The sequence below is a fragment of the Staurois parvus genome, unplaced genomic scaffold (assembly GCF_062004578.1).
Source record: "Staurois parvus isolate SC_StPar_1 unplaced genomic scaffold, SC_StPar_1.0 ptg001145l, whole genome shotgun sequence".
Taxonomy (NCBI): Eukaryota; Metazoa; Chordata; class Amphibia; order Anura; family Ranidae; genus Staurois; species Staurois parvus.
In genome coordinates, this window is record NW_028318941.1 from 321,850 (window position 1) to 338,535 (window position 16,686).

General features: G+C 47.5%; 1 protein-coding gene across 1 annotated transcript in view; it reads left to right on the top strand.

Annotated features, from left to right (window-relative positions):
- Positions 1–16,686, top strand: part of GARS1 (glycyl-tRNA synthetase 1) — a 91,689-nt gene that overhangs the window by 51,718 nt on the left and 23,285 nt on the right. Inside the window, exons 10-12 of the mRNA XM_089659262.1 lie at positions 1,685–1,849; positions 9,633–9,745; positions 14,946–15,086. Of these exons, the coding sequence (XP_089515388.1) occupies positions 1,685–1,849; positions 9,633–9,745; positions 14,946–15,086 (419 nt within the window). The remainder of the gene's footprint in view (positions 1–1,684; positions 1,850–9,632; positions 9,746–14,945; positions 15,087–16,686) is intronic.

Consider the following 16,686-nt stretch of genomic DNA (forward strand, 5'->3'; position numbering starts at 1 on the left):
AAAAATTGCTTCCCGCTAGTCTTGTGTCCAGAGTTCTCTTACCTGCCCCTTCCTTTCGACTTCTCTCTATGCATTTGAGCCTTTAAAAAAACTCCAATCTGCCATATAAAGCTAGTTAAAGTTCAGCAATTTACTGTAATGCCCCTGTGAATGGGAGATGAGAGGAGGCTGAAGGAAAAAGTTATGATGCTGGGACAGTGATGGGCACAGCAGAGAATAGTCCTGGTGAAGCCCAGTGTTCTTAAAGTTCAACCCAGGTGATGAAAAAACGTCATCCCCTGCTGACTGCAAGGGTTAACTGCTAATTTTGCCTAGGGGATGATAAATAAGGTGATGTACTTGCCTTACCTGCCCGGCAGCTGATGCGCACCTTCGCTGTCCAGTGCTCTGGAATGAGGGCGGGTCCTTGACGTCCTCCCGTACATTGTTGGACTGCTGGTCCTGCATTGTACAGGATGATGTCGGAGAGCTGTGACCAGCCTGACAGCGAAAGGACAAGGCTTCAGGGGTCAGTCTCAAGAAAAGAAAGAAGCCTGCGGGAGCGAGGAACAAGGTAGGCTTATCTCGTCATCAGCCTTTAAGCAGGCACCCTTGTGGTGAGGAAGGGGCCCACTGCAAGGATAATATACAAACATTTTTCATCCCTGGAGTTTAGCTTTAAAGAGAACCTGTCAAGAATGGTTGACTATTTTTGTGAGTTCAAATTCTCTGTAGTCAGCTGAAACATTACTATTGTTTACAAAAAGCCTTTAGCCTTCTTTCTTATAATTTTGGCAGCACCTTTACTATTGATAGTTCAGTTAGTGCCTGTTAATGGCACTGAAGTTAGCCAGGAGATAGGACCAGCCTCTCGGCCCAACACTTTGTAAAGCCGGCCATAGATGGTTCAAATCTCGGCTGGTTCAGCAGGGATTGACCAAGATTTGATCTATGTATGAGGAGGCTGATCAATCCATTGATCGACTTTGGTACAACCAGCAAGTCAGATTTATAGCATGTGGTTATTGCCAGCGGCTATAGTTTCTACCAATAACTTATTTATTTCAGGTACTTATATAGCGCCGTCAATTTACGCAGCTCTTTACATATATATTGTACATTCACATCAGTCCCTAACCCTCAAGGGGTGTACAATCTAAGGTCCCTAACTCACATTCATACATACACATACTAGGGACAATTTAGACAGGAGACAATTCACCTACCAGCATGTCTTTGGAGTGTGGGAGGAAACCGGAGTACCCGGAGGAAACCCAGTCAGGAACAGGGAGAACATGCAAACTCCAGGCAGGTGATGCCATGGTTGTGATTCAAACCAACGACCCGGGTACTGCCAGGCGGAAGTGCTAACCATTTAGCCATTGTGCTGCCCCGATAATGACTGTTAGTGTTCTTCCAGCCAGGACGGCTCCCTGCACTCCTCCTCCACCGGAGGGACACAATAGCTCCGCCAGAGTATTTCGCCCATCAACACTGACTAAATTTTGATGATTTTCTTTCCTGCAACCCATGGTTGCAGAAAAGAAAATTGCATCATCTGTGTACTGCCTTAGGGAGGCAGAGAGAATACTAGACAACTAGTAATCCCTGATGGAACATGGGAACCATAGAGAAATGTTTGTGACTTGTTTATAACACTTTCATGAGTAAAGATCTGACATTTTTGCTTCTTCCTGGTCTCCAGGGTGTGATCAATAACTCAGTCCTGGGATACTTCATTGGAAGAATCTACTTATACCTCATTAAAGTCGGTGTGTCAGCGGAGAAGCTGCGGTTCCGGCAACACATGGAAAATGAAATGGCACATTACGCCTGCGACTGCTGGGATGCTGAAGCCAAAACCTCTTATGTAAGTATCAGGAAGTGTGTATTCAACAGCCCTTGCCAGGCTGAATCCTTCTGTTCAGTCTAATATACGAATAACAGTAACAGTCCATTGCAGCCCAGTGCAGGTTATTAGGAGAAATCAGCTGATATTTGACTGTGTTGTTTTTTTTTTTGTTTTTTTTTTTTAATGGGGAAATAGAGCCATCTACTGGTTTGCTTCACTGAACAGCCAGTACTTTTATTTTTAAGTTCTGATTTATAGAATTTTTTTTTAAAAAGAATAATGCTGCTTGTTTACAGATTTTAATATTGGAGCTTATTAAAGGCTGTATTTAAAGTATTACTAAACCCATAACAGTAAAATTAGTCTGTATAATGCAGTAAAGCATATTTGTTATACACCTAAGGGGTTAATCTTCTGCATTGTGTAAATAGGCTGTTTTGATCCTGTCTTCTCTGCTCCTCCTCCTCTTGTTCAAATGTCCACGCTGATAAGACAGACTGAACCCCCATAGCCCTTCTGCTCAGTTTAGTGTGTATCGCTAGAGAGTTTTTTTTTTTTTTTTTTCTTGGGAGAGTGCATGCGATCAGCACAGGGCCAGTCAGCACTGTCCATAAAGAGGTCAGGGGTTTTGCATCCTAGAGCAGAAAGAAAACTCCTCTTACAAGCTTTAACCAGTGCTCAGCTGAAGTCACAAAACTGCTCTAACTGCTGATGAGAAAAGGTATTTAGCAGTTTATATTTACTAAAATAATTGCATTTCCATGTTCTGTGTACTGTAGGAGACCAGATATAGTGAATGCGGGGTCCGGGGAGAGCGGATATAGTGAATGCAGGGTCCGGGGAGAGCGGATATAGTGAATGCGGGGTCCGGGCAGAGCGGATATAGTGAATGCGGGGTCCGGGGAGAGCGGATATAGTGAATGCGGGGTCCGGGGAGAGCGGATATAGTGAATGTGGGGTCCGGGGAGAACGGATATAGTGAATGCGGGGTCCGGGGAGAGCGGATATAGTGAATGCGGGGTCCAGGGAGCCCGGATATAGTGAATGCGGGGTCCGGGCAGAGCGGATATAGTGAATGCGGGGTTCGGGCAGAGCGGATATAGTGAATGCGGGGTTCGGGCAGAGCGGATATAGTGAATGCGGGGTCCGGGCAGAGCGGATATAGTGAATGCGGGGTCAGGGGAGAGCGGATATAGTGAATGCGGGGTCCGGGCAGAGCGGATATAGTGAATGCGGGGTCCGGCCAGAGCGGATATAGTGAATGCGGGGTCCGGCCAGAGCGGATATAGTGAATGCGGGGTCCGGCCAGAGCGGATATAGTGAATGCGGGGTCCGGCCAGAGCGTATATAGTGAATGCGGGGTCCGGCCAGAGCGTATATAGTGAATGCGGGGTCCGGGGAGAGCGGATATAGTGAATGCGGGGTCCGGGGAGAGCGGATATAGTGAATGCGGGGTCCGGGCAGACCGGATATAGTGAATGCGGGGTCCGGGGAGAGCGGATATAGTGAATGCAGGGTCCTGGGTTTAGCACAAGACCGGATATAGTGAATGCGGGGTCCGGGGAGAGCGGATATAGTGAATGCAGGGTCCAGGGAGACCGGATATAGTGAATGCAGGGTCCAGGGAGACCGGATATAGTGAATGCAGGGTCCAGGGAGACCGGATATAGTGAATGCAGGGTCCGGGCAGTCCGGATATAGTGAATGCGGGGTCTGGGCAGAGCGGATATAGTGAATGCGGGGTCCGGGCAGAGCGGATATAGTGAATGCGGGGTCCGGGCAGAGCGGATATAGTGAATGCGGGGTCCGGGCAGAGCGGATATAGTGAATGCGGGGTCCGGGCAGAGCGGATATAGTGAATGCGGGGTCCGGGCAGAGCGGATATAGTGAATGCAGGGTCCGGGGAGAGCGGATATAGTGAATGCGGGGTCTGGGCAGAGCGGATATAGTGAATGCGGGGTCTGGGCAGAGCGGATATAGTGAATGCGGGGTCCGGGCAGAGCGGATATAGTGAATGCGGGGTCCGGGCAGACTGGATATAGTGAATGCTGGGTCCGGGCAGAGCGGATATAGTGAATGCGGGGTCCGGGCAGACTGGATATAGTGAATGCGGGGTCCGGGCAGACTGGATATAGTGAATGCTGGGTCCAGGGAGACCGGATATAGTGAATGCAGGGTCCAGGGAGACCGGATATAGTGAATGCGGGGTCCGGGCAGTCCGGATATAGTGAATGCGGGGTCTGGGCAGAGCGGATATAGTGAATGCGGGGTCCGGGCAGAGCGGATATAGTGAATGCGGGGTCCGGGCAGAGCGGATATAGTGAATGCGGGGTCCGGGGAGAGCGGATATAGTGAATGCGGGGTCCGGGGAGAACGGATATAGTGAATGCGGGGTCCGGGGAGAGCGGATATAGTGAATGCGGGGTCCGGGGAGAGCGGATATAGTGAATGCGGGGTCCAGGGAGCCCGGATATAGTGAATGCGGGGTCCGGGCAGAGCGGATATAGTGAATGCGGGGTTCGGGCAGAGCGGATATAGTGAATGCGGGGTTCGGGCAGAGCGGATATAGTGAATACGGGGTCCGGGCAGAGCGGATATAGTGAATGCGGGGTCCGGGCAGAGCGGATATAGTGAATGCGGGGTCCGGGCAGAGCGGATATAGTGAATGCGGGGTCCGGGCAGAGCGGATATAGTGAATGCGGGGTCCGGGCAGAGCGGATATAGTGAATGCGGGGTCCGGGCAGAGCGGATATAGTGAATGCGGGGTCCGGGCAGAGCGGATATAGTGAATGCGGGGTCCGGCCAGAGCGGATATAGTGAATGCGGGGTCCGGCCAGAGCGGATATAGTGAATGCGGGGTCCGGCCAGAGCGGATATAGTGAATGCGGGGTCCGGCCAGAGCGGATATAGTGAATGCGGGGTCCGGCCAGAGCGGATATAGTGAATGCGGGGTCCGGCCAGAGCGTATATAGTGAATGCGGGGTCCGGCCAGAGCGTATATAGTGAATGCGGGGTCCGGGGAGAGCGGATATAGTGAATGCGGGGTCCGGGGAGAGCGGATATAGTGAATGCGGGGTCCGGGCAGACCGGATATAGTGAATGCGGGGTCCGGGCAGACCGGATATAGTGAATGCGGGGTCCGGGGAGAGCGGATATAGTGAATGCAGGGTCCTGGGTTTAGCACAAGACCGGATATAGTGAATGCGGGGTCCGGGGAGAGCGGATATAGTGAATGCAGGGTCCAGGGAGACCGGATATAGTGAATGCAGGGTCCAGGGAGACCGGATATAGTGAATGCAGGGTCCAGGGAGACCGGATATAGTGAATGCAGGGTCCGGGCAGTCCGGATATAGTGAATGCAGGGTCCTGGGTTTAGCACAAGACCGGATATAGTGAATGCGGGGTCCGGGGAGAGCGGATATAGTGAATGCAGGGTCCAGGGAGACCGGATATAGTGAATGCAGGGTCCAGGGAGACCGGATATAGTGAATGCAGGGTCCGGGCAGTCCGGATATAGTGAATGCGGGGTCTGGGCAGAGCGGATATAGTGAATGCGGGGTCCGGGCAGAGCGGATATAGTGAATGCGGGGTCCGGGCAGAGCGGATATAGTGAATGCGGGGTCCGGGCAGAGCGGATATAGTGAATGCGGGGTCCGGGCAGAGCGGATATAGTGAATGCGGGGTCCGGGCAGAGCGGATATAGTGAATGCGGGGTCCGGGCAGAGCGGATATAGTGAATGCGGGGTCTGGGCAGAGCGGATATAGTGAATGCGGGGTCCGGGGAGAGCGGATATAGTGAATGCGGGGTCCGGGCAGAGCGGATATAGTGAATGCGGGGTCCGGCTAGAGCGGATATAGTGAATGCGGGGTCCGGGCAGACTGGATATAGTGAATGCTGGGTCCGGGCAGAGCGGATATAGTGAATGCGGGGTCCGGGCAGACTGGATATAGTGAATGCGGGGTCCGGGGAGAGCGGATATAGTGTTTGATTTGGGGTTTATGATCCCAAATATATATGTATGTATATTTATATGTATATGTATATTTATATTTTTTAACGCTGTATACCGTATTGCATTTGGAATAGTTGCGTGACATTCGGTCTATGGAGTCTACTGTAATAAGCACCGCTACTCCACTGATCTCCACTGGCTACCAGGTCCCATGCCGAGCTCCTGACCTGCGGCTTACTGAACACAGAAGGTCGTCCGCTTCTCACAAGCACCATTCGGAGAACAGTTTACATTTTCTCAATGAAAGCAAAGCGTTCTGTGGATGAGGTGAAATTTGTGATGTCACCAAACCAATCACAGAATGCCTTGAAATCACTGAGAAAATGCAAAGTGTACTCTGAATGGTGCCCATGGCAAATGAGTGACCTCCAGAGTTCGCCAAACAGCAGGGCAGCTGACACAGGCTTAAGGAGAGCACAGTAGTAGCAGTCTAAAAAATAAATAATAAAGCGAGCGCTTCTCAATATATTATAAAAGCATCTTGCATAAGGCAACCCCTAAAATCCTTGAACATATATATAATCAATATGCAGCGCTCAAATATTGTTAAAGTGACAAAGTGAATCTATATATGGTGTCCAATAGCAGCAACAGTAGGTGCAAGTAAGCCTGCATCTAGTAACCAGATAATAACCGTAAGCATGCATTCAAAAGGCTCCAAGATGGCCGCTGGCCAGACATGTGGCTCCAGCAGCAAAGGGTGACGTCAGGGCGGCAGGCTGGTACCCTAGTGCCCTATATACTACATGCGTATAACCATTTTATGTCTGGTGAATGCAAGCACATCCCTTCTTTGCCTATCACGAAAGTCACGAGCACCTTAATCTGTGATGGAAGCTGATGGGAACTAATTGATATTTCCTGATGCGGGAATACTGACGCACCTTTATGGACATCTATACATTTATTTATGCAATATAATGTGTTTAAAGTTAAAGTTGTCACTTTATAAATGGATACGGTCTTCATCAAGACATCACTACTTTCAACACTTTGCACGTTCATCACTTTGTCACTTTAACAATATTTGAGTGCTGCATTTTGATTATATACAGTAGTAGCAGTGTCTGTTACCCCTGGTTCACATATATGCGGCCGTGCGTTGCGCGGGCACAAGGGCCCATTCATTTGAATGGACTCCCATGTTCCGTGACACGCAGGGAAGAAGTCCCTGCACTTCTTTGGAAAACGCAGCCCGCCCGGGAACGTCGGTTCCCAGTACGGTTGCATTTTCCAGTGCAGGCGGTGTGCCATTAGAACTAATGGCACCCGCCCGCGGGTCCGCATTCCTCTGTGCGGGTGGTGCGGCTACACAGATTTTCATGCGGATCCGCAGCGGCACCTAGATGTGAACCTAGCCTTACAGTGATCCCACAGGTATGGCACATACTTGCATTGTTTCAAGCTGGACCGATGTAACTATGTAAAAATTGCTATACCTAAACTTCAACTGTATCAGTGCTCAGGTAATGACATGTTACCACCATGGAGTGCTGTACACGTCCTGAGCCCAGATTGTGTAATAACAGCTTGGGTGCAGAGAAAATGGGACCAATGGCACTGGCCCTTATTCAGCTAGAAGACTAGAGGACAGCTTGTGGAGGAAAAGAAGTTCTGCAGGGGGCAACTCCTTATTAATGAGTATTGCCCCTAAAGCTTTTTTTTATTTTGAAAATAGAATAATACTCTTGAGCTAAAATGTGATATTCTCTCTGTGTATCATCTGATATAACTAAAAATTTAACAAATATCAATAAATTTGTGGTGCATCAACAATAAACACATACTCATAATCTGTGTAAATAGTCAAAAATTATATCTAAATGTGTCGCGCTCCACACTGTGTATTCAATCAATCATAATAACTCAATAATAATTATATAGATGTGAAAAACCATGTGCTTCAAAACAGTGCAATATCTTGTGCAACAAAACATATATATATATATATATATGCAATCATAAATTATAAAGTCCACTTTGTTCTTCAAATTATGCCGATGCCAGTGCAACACTCCCCGTGCTCAAGAATAGATGTACGCTCACCTTACCAATTAGCCAAACTAAGTGGCTAATAACGCTTTTTGTCCCATCAGGACTAAATGGTGTTTTCCATGCTGGGTGCTTATTTCCAAATGCGAACGGATAGGCTTGTGCTCCCAACTCTCTCCCACCAGGGGTCTCCCTCACTCCTTTCTATCCACACTCAGTCTTGGTGGATGGATGAGACAAATCTGTGTACTGCTTCCACCTCCCGGTGTTATGGGATACCATAAAAAAGGGGGAAGTAATAATAGCGCCTTATCCTTTTAGAATTCAGGTGCTTTTATTATGTAAAAAATGCGCACTCACACATTAAAGTGCTATTACAGACAAGTAAGATTATTTATTTATTTATCGAGTTTATATAGCGCCAAAGGGTTTGCTCAGCGCTGTACAATAGACGGGGGGACAATACATGAAACAGAACAGTAACATCAAACAGTACTCAAGGGGTTAGAGGGCCCTACTCTTTCGAGCTTACAATCTAGGAGGGAGGGGGTAGAGGCACAGGAGGAAACGGCTGTGGGGGATGGAGTGTTAGGAGGAGGGAAGGGCAGCGGCTGTTAGGTGAGGGTGGGGTAGGCTTCCCTGAAGAGGTGGGTTTTCAGGGAGCGCCTGAAGGTGAGGAGGGAAGGTGACAGTCTGATGGATTGGGGTAGTGAGTTCCAGAGGATGGGGGAGGACCTGGAGAAGTCTTGCAGTCGTGCATGGGAGGAGGAGACCAGGGAGCAAGATAGGAGGTCCTGTGAAGAGCGAAGGGTACGGGTAGGGTGGTACCTGGGAATCAGGTCGGTGAGGTAGTTAGGGGCAGTGTTGTGAATGGCCTTATAGGTCAGGGTGAGCAATTTGAATTTAATGCGTTGGGCAATGGGGAGCCAGTTGAGGGAGAGGCAGAGGGGGGTGGCAGAGGTGGAGCGGTTGGTGAGGTGGATGAGTTTATGCCCAGATCCTCGATTTGTACTTGCCGCTCATCAGCGTCGTGACATCAGGGCTCTGGATCGAGGATCTGGGCATAATCTTACTTGTCTGTAATAGCACTTTAATGTGTGAGTGCGCATTTTTTACATAATAAAAGCACTTGAATTCTAAAAGGATAAGGCGCTATTATTACTTCCCCCTTTTTTATGGTATCCCATAACACCGGGAGGTGGAAGCAGTACACAGATTTGTCTCATCCATCCACCAAGACTGAGTGTGGATAGAAAGGAGTGAGGGAGACCCCTGGTGGGAGAGAGTTGGGAGCACAAGCCTATCCGTTCGCATTTGGAAATAAGCACTCAGCATGGAAAACACCATTTAGTCCTGATGGGACAACAAGCGTTATTAGCCACTTAGTTTGGCTAATTGGTAAGGTGAGCGTACATCTATTCTTGAGCACGGGGAGTGTTGCACTGGCATCGGCATAATTTGAAGAACAAAGTGGACTTTATAATTTATGATTGCATATATATATTTATATGTTTTGTTGCACAAGATACTTATATGTTTTATATGTTTTGTTGCACAAGATATTGCACTGTTTTGAAGCACATGGTTTTTTCACATCTATATAATTATTATTGAGTTATTATGATTGATTGAATACACAGTGTGGAGAGCGACACATTTAGATATAATTTTTTTTTATTTTGCCTTTAAATAGACGAGTAACTTTTTTTTTTTTTTTTTTTTGGGCTGACGTTTTGTTTTTAACATTTTCAGAGATCTATTTAATTCTTTGTTTGCTGTTACTTACTGTCTTTCAGGGCTGGATAGAGATCGTTGGCTGTGCGGACCGCTCATGTTACGATCTTTCCTGCCATGCCAGAGCCACAAAGGTGGTGCTTGCTGCTGAAAAGCCTCTTAAAGAACCCATATCCTTTCTCATCTTCCTCTTCTATAAATTTCTGTTTTGTGTGTTTCAGTGATAAGCTGGTCCCACTGTTTGCATATATAATTTTTATTCCCCCAAGAAAGTGGTGGGGGAAGAGAAGGAAAGACAAACCTCCTAGAAGCAGAGTGGTGTTCTCATCTAGGAGAGCTTGGAGGTGGGGCAGACTGGAGCTTAAGGTGGTCCTAAAGGCTGAAGGTTTTATTACCTTCATGCATTCTATTCATTAAGGTAAAGAACATTTCTGTGTGCCCCCCTTATACTTTCCTGAGCCCGATGTCGAGCCAACACTGTGCACGAGTTTGGCATACTGCTCTTTCTCCTCACTGGCTCAGACACAGTGGCAGGAGCCATTGGCTTCTGCTGCTGTCAGTCACAGCTAGGAAACAGGAGGCGCGGTTGAGGCGCACTTTGTGTGTCAATGGACACACAGAGCATGGCTCGGGAGCAAGTGCATCAGTCCCCCATAGCAAGCGGCTTAAAGTGGGGACACTCAGCGAGTAGGAGGGGCCCGAGAAGAGGAGGATCAGAGCTGCTATATGCAAAACCATTACACAGAGCAGGTAAGTATAATATGTTTTTGTTTTGTTTTTTTTACCATTACCAATCACTTAAAAAAAAAAAAAAAAATATGTCGATAGACAAAAAAAAAGTTGGTATTGTAGATTAAGGAGGATTCCAATAAAGTAAAGTCTGTTAATGAGGTGAGGGTGTGCTTTAAGTGAATTGACAGATGGCGACATGCCAAACTATGACTGCAAGTGGAATATATCACCCAAACACCATTGTAGCAAAACAGGAATTAAACATTTATTCGTCATCACATAGTGCAGTATTTTGGGGCCAGTGAAGACCACTTTCCACAGGCAGCAGTGGTCACTGCTAGAAGAGGGTCCTTGGTGGTTCCAAAACATTGGACATTGTGGTGGTGAATAACCATTCTTTATGTTTAAGTCTCAAGATTTTACTTGGTAAACATTTCAGTATATTGCTTGTGGATGGCAGCCTAACACTAGGATTCGAGGGGATAGCAGCCACAGAATGGCAGAACAAAATATGCTTTGCTTAGAGAGTATGTAAACACAAACTATTACCTCCTTTATCTGCTCTGTTTTGGTCATTAAATACCTTCAAAATGGTTTTGTTATATCTGCTCCATAGTTGCAAAAAAAAAAAAAACCTGTTAATCCTGCCAGGAATCTTGTAAACTGGTAACTTCCTGTTCTCTGGTGCTCTGTTCGCAGTTAACGTATTCCCTGTTCTCTTTCCTCTTTTTCACAACACAAGGGCGGGGTAATCTGTAATTTACAGAAAGCCACCCTTGTCCTTGTAGTCCTGTCTTTGGGCATCACTATCTCTCCATATATACAGCGTGTGAACGTTCTAGGGACAGAAAATGGATTACTGGCAAGATCGCCAGTGTTACGGATTCGCCAGGTGGTGCCTCTGGCAGCCCACTTGACAGGATTACCCGAAGCGTGGAGTCTAAGTCCCGGTCTGCGTTTTCACCAGGGCCCCTGATGGTGGGGATGGACTTGGAGCAGGACCAGGTCACGACCTCCGAGCAATCCCACCAGTGGCAGAGGGAACCTCCGGGGATATGTGCACTCCAGAAGAGAGCCAGATGTGAGGAGGCCGGCAGGACCAGGCAGGATAAACAGGCGGTTGTCACCGTGGGGGTCGGCGAGGTACAGAGGCGGCAGGCAGAGAGTAGTCAGGTCACACGCAGGGTCTGTAATGTAGTCAGTCCGCAGAATGGTCAAACAAGCCGGGGGTCAGGATAGGAGAAGGCAGCGTAGTCGGGGGCAATCCGGGTCAAACTCAGGAGAAGGCAGCGTAGTCAAAACAATCCGGGTCACAGTTGGAGCAGGCAGAGAGGTCAAACAATCCGGGTCAATAATCACAGGGCACAGGAACTCAGGTTACAGATCAGACCTTGCGGCAACCTGTGACCGTGCAGGGCATCTTTAAATATCGCGCCCTGCACTGTCATTGGCCGCCCAGGACGCGTCCCTGGCTGTCATTGGCCACCCAGGGCGCGCCCGCGGCTCCTACTGCGCATGCGCGGATTCCTGTCAGCCGCGGCCCGCCGGGACCTGGTGCCTGTATCCCGGTGCGAACCGCCGCTAGTGCGCGTGCGCCGGGGAAGGCGCCGCGGCGGTCCCTGACAGCCAGGTACTAATAAAGGGAAGAAAGCTTGAAAAAAAAGAGAACTGAGCTATCACTTCTCAGGACTGGTAAGCTGCAATATATTACATTTTTCTCCTTGATGTTAGATATGAGGAAATATGAAGCCTGGACCCTTTCCTATGAAAAGTCTAGTAGCCTGTCATGCTTATCCAGTGGCTTCAATACTTTGTAACTGGCACAGAACCAATATGCATATTGGAAGTTCTGGCTCCATTCGTTTTCCTTTCTTGCTTATTTTTGGTTAGGATTTTAAAGTATAGAATTTATTGAATCAACCTGACAGCCAGGCAGTTAGCATCTTCAAGAGGTCACTCAGTACTGTTTTCTATTTAAAGGGTCTGGTATGACAGTCCAAACAAGTCCCAAATCCAGTTACTATGTGATGCATGAGCCTCATAAAGTAAACAAAACACTTTTTTTTACCTTCCCTGACTGAGCCAAACCCTCCTTCATTTGTGTGTCACACATGTCCCCTCCCAGACACTGCAGATCACAGCGGGAAGGTTTCCATAACGGGCAATGCTGTTAATCTAGATAGCAGAGGGCAGGACTAGGTGTGGCCATATGCTGATTGATAATCTTCAGGCTTGTGAATGAGCAGTGACAATGAGAATAGCCACATCCCCTGAAACAGGTTCTCAACTTACTCTAGTGCAAGCAGGCTGGCCTATATGAGAGTGACAACTCTTCTCTGAATTCAGGAGCAGTGCAGCTGCTGTCACACTATCGCAGGAAGCTGCAATAGAAAAATGCTTTGTATTTTCATTATGTATAGATTGAATTAATCTTGTAATATTTACTTTACCTGAATCTTTAATAAAAAAGTTTTAACATGATGGCCAGAACTCTGAATACTGTTATTTTGGCTATTGCACTTTTTCTAAAGATTAAAGGGAGATTGTAAGCTCCAAGGATCAGGGCCCTCCTATCCCTCTTGTATTGAACTGTATTGTTGCTGTATTGTCTCCCGTTATATTGTAAAGCGCTGAGCAAACTGTTGGCGCCATATAAATCCTGTATAATAATACAGCCAGAGTACTTGGTGTCATCCTAGACTCCAATCTGTCCTTCCAGCCCCAGGTCCAATCGCTGACAAACTCATGTAGACTTCACCTCCGCAACATCTCCAAAATACTTCCGTTCCTAACCGCGGAAACTACGAAGCAACTCATCCACTCCCTCATCATATCACGCCTTGACTACTGTAACTCCCTCCTCACTGGCCTACCTCACCGCAGGCTATCCCCGCTTCAGTCTATACTGAATGCTGCGGCCAGACTCCTCCACCTTACTAACCTCTCCATATCCACTACCCCCTCTGCCAATCCCTCCACTGGCTTCCGATTGCCCAACGGATAAAATTCAAAGTGCTAACACTGACGTACAAAGCTGCCAATACAATGCCCCAAACTACATCACCGACCTGATATCCAAATACCACCCAAAACGTACTCTCTGCTCCTTACAAGACCTCCTTCTCTCTAGTTCCCTGGTCTCCTCCTCCCATGCCCGTCTCCAGGACTTCTCCAGGGCTCCCCCCATCCTCTGGAACTCCCTACCCCAGTCCATCAGACTATCACCTACTCTCCTCTCCTTTAGGCGCACCCTGGAAACCCATTTCTTCAAGGAAGCCTACCCCGCCCTCAGCTAATTGCCGATCTCCTCCACTCTTCCTACCAGTCCATCCCCCACAGCTATTCCTCCCGTACCACTATCCCCTTCCTCCTAGATTGTAAGCTCCAAGGAGCAGGGCCCTCGAACCCCTCGTGTTTCGCATTGTATTGTTATTGTACTGTCTCGTGTATTGTCTCCCATTGTAATGTACAGCGCTGAGCAAACTGGCGCTATATAAATCCTGTATAATAATAATAATATTGCGAACTAATCTTAAAACTGCTCCCATCCCCTTCTAGCACTTTTATTAAACTGTAGAAGAACGTACCATACTTGCCTATTTTCATGCTGCTCCGGTTCAGTCACGTGATCTCCCCTTTGTCAGCTGGCTGCAGGGGAAAGGAGTGGGCACCCGACAATGGCTGGTGGTATCACCCATAGGCTTACTATGGGCCATACTCTGTCGGCATTCCCTCCTCTCCCCTGAAGCTGCTGCTAGCTAACGGGGGGGGCAGGCTGATCACTTGACCAGACTGGAGCGGCCTGAAAATAGTTGTGTCTATGCATCTTTCTTCTGCAGGTTAATTAGTTTAAGTGTTAGAAGGGGGTTGGAGTTTAATTATATTCCAGAATTCCACTTTAAATCTTGATGCACATGGCCGTACAGTACAATTGTATTTGGTTTTTGTTTTTTTTGTATTGGGAGTAACATGTGCAGTGTACAGTCACTGCCGGTCAGCATGTATAAACCAATGGTAGGTAGCAGCAGTACACATATAGTACTTTGCAAAGGTTTTAGGCGGGTCTGGAAAAAATGCTGTAAATGAATACTTTCAGAAATAGAAGTGTTAATAGTTTTTTTCTCAATTAACAAAATGGAAAGTAAATTAAGAGAAGAGAAATCTAAATCAAATCAATATTTGATGTGACCGCCTTCAAAACCGCATCATTCCTTCTAGGTAGACTTGCACGCAGTTTATGAAGGAACTCGGCAGGTAGGTTGTTCCAAACATCTTGGAGAACTAAGCGCAAATTTTCTGTGGATGTCGGCTGCCTCAGATTCTTCTGTGTCTTCTTGTAATCTCAGAGAGACTCCATGATGTTGAGATCGGGGCTCTGTGGAGGACAAACTATCACTTCCAGGACTCCTTGTTCTTCTTTACACTGAAGATAGTTCCTAATGACATTGGCTGCTTTTTTTGGGTCGTTGTCCTGCTGCAGAATAAATTTGGGGCCACTTACGCACCTCCCCAATGGTACGGCATGATGGATATGTATCTGCCTGCATTTCTCAGCATTGAGGACCCCATTTAATACAGGCTATGCACATATTATTTAATTTTACTTTTTTATACTAACATTCCTTAACCCCTGTGCACAAAACCGTTAATGTTGTCCAGTTCGAGGCCAGTAAAGGAGCAATCGGCAAATCGTACAAGAAGGACGCCAAGCTGGTGATGGAGTATCTTGCGATTTGTGACGAATGCTTCATCACAGAGATGGAACAGCTGCTACAGGATAAAGGGTGAGCCTAGTCTTTATTTAAAGATAATGCATAGTGGTTTTATATGTCTTCTTTGTTTGGGTCTTGTCAGATCACCAGGGACAGAATTATTAAAAGGCTACTCACTTTCTCCTATGGCATTACTCAATTGCTGGCAGACCAGTGCCCTTTTGCAGGTCTCTTGCTAGCCATCAAATTGCTATGGCATTTATGAACAGCAAGGGAGTAGTGCCTATTAGGGGGTAGTGGTTGTTGTACCTCAGTGACATCTGGTATTGGCCTTTGCTTTTTATGGTCTAGGCCAGGGGTTCTCAGCTTATTGAGACAAGGGCCCAGTAAACTCTTCCATGTTCGATTGCAAAAAAAAACATTTATGCTCGCACAATAAGTATGCAAATACAAAATATGTATTAAAAAGCTTGAGGACACTGAATGGGACTGGGTTTCACGGGGGGGATTCTGGAGGGGATTAGGGGACGCTTAATGAACTGTAGAAGGGGATGATGAAAGAGCACACAAACCTTGTACATTACCTCAATAAATAGTGACTAATTTTATTATATTTAGGACATATACTTACAAAAGTGACGGTAAAACAGGCATAAGTTAACCATAATCCTCACAGGGTTGCAGGTAAATCCAAAGGGGGGGATAAAAGCTAACACGTTTCAAAGGGTGCTCCCTTCTTCATCAGAGCTGGGTTTGGCAGATAGAAACTTCAGTATAGCAGAGTTCCCATAGCAAGGAGACATTCAGCCACTGAGTATTACAGCATTTCAGCCTGTTTAGTCTAGACTATACTGAATTTTCTATCTGCCAAACCCAGCTCTGATGAAGAAGGGAGCACCCTTTGAAACGCGTTCGCTTTTATTCCCCCCCCCCCCCCTTTGGATTTACCTGTAACCCTGTGTGGATTATGGTTAACTTATGCCTGTTTTACCATCACTTTTGTGAGTATGTTTCCTAAATATAATAAAATTAGTCACCATTTATTGAGGTAATGCTCGAGGTTTGTGCGCTCTTTCATCCCCTTCTACAGTTTTATCAAGCTTCCCCAGCTTCATGATTGAGCTGCACAACCTCTGATCACCAGCGGATGAACACGCCGTTTGTTACTAACGCCCATTTGATCTGAGTCTTTGAGTGCAGGAGATAATGGATTTTTGGGGATTAGGGGACTCTAGGAGGATGAGGTTTCTGGAGCAAGCCTGGGGCCACTGTGGCAGAGGGGGCTGGAGATATCTCCAGAACGCTGGGAGCTTTTCAGAGGCACTGTGACACTAGACTGCCCTACAGGGACTCTGGGACACTGTTGGAAGCTGAGGGTATGGCAGCAAGCTTGGGGGACACTTTGGAGGCTGAGGAGGTCTGGGGGCACTGTGAGAGGTTGAGGGGCACTATGAGCCACTATGGGAGGTATTTTAGGATGTTCGGACCAGGGGCGGACTGACAACTCATGGGGCCCCTGGGCAATAGGGGATCATGGGGCCTCTGTGTCCTTGCCCACACTCAAAGCACACCCAAAAAAGCCTATAAAAGGTACCAGGGGCATTTCATGGGGCCCCCTACTGACCCTGGGCCCTCGGGCAGTGACCGAGTGCTCGAATGGTCAGTCTGCCCC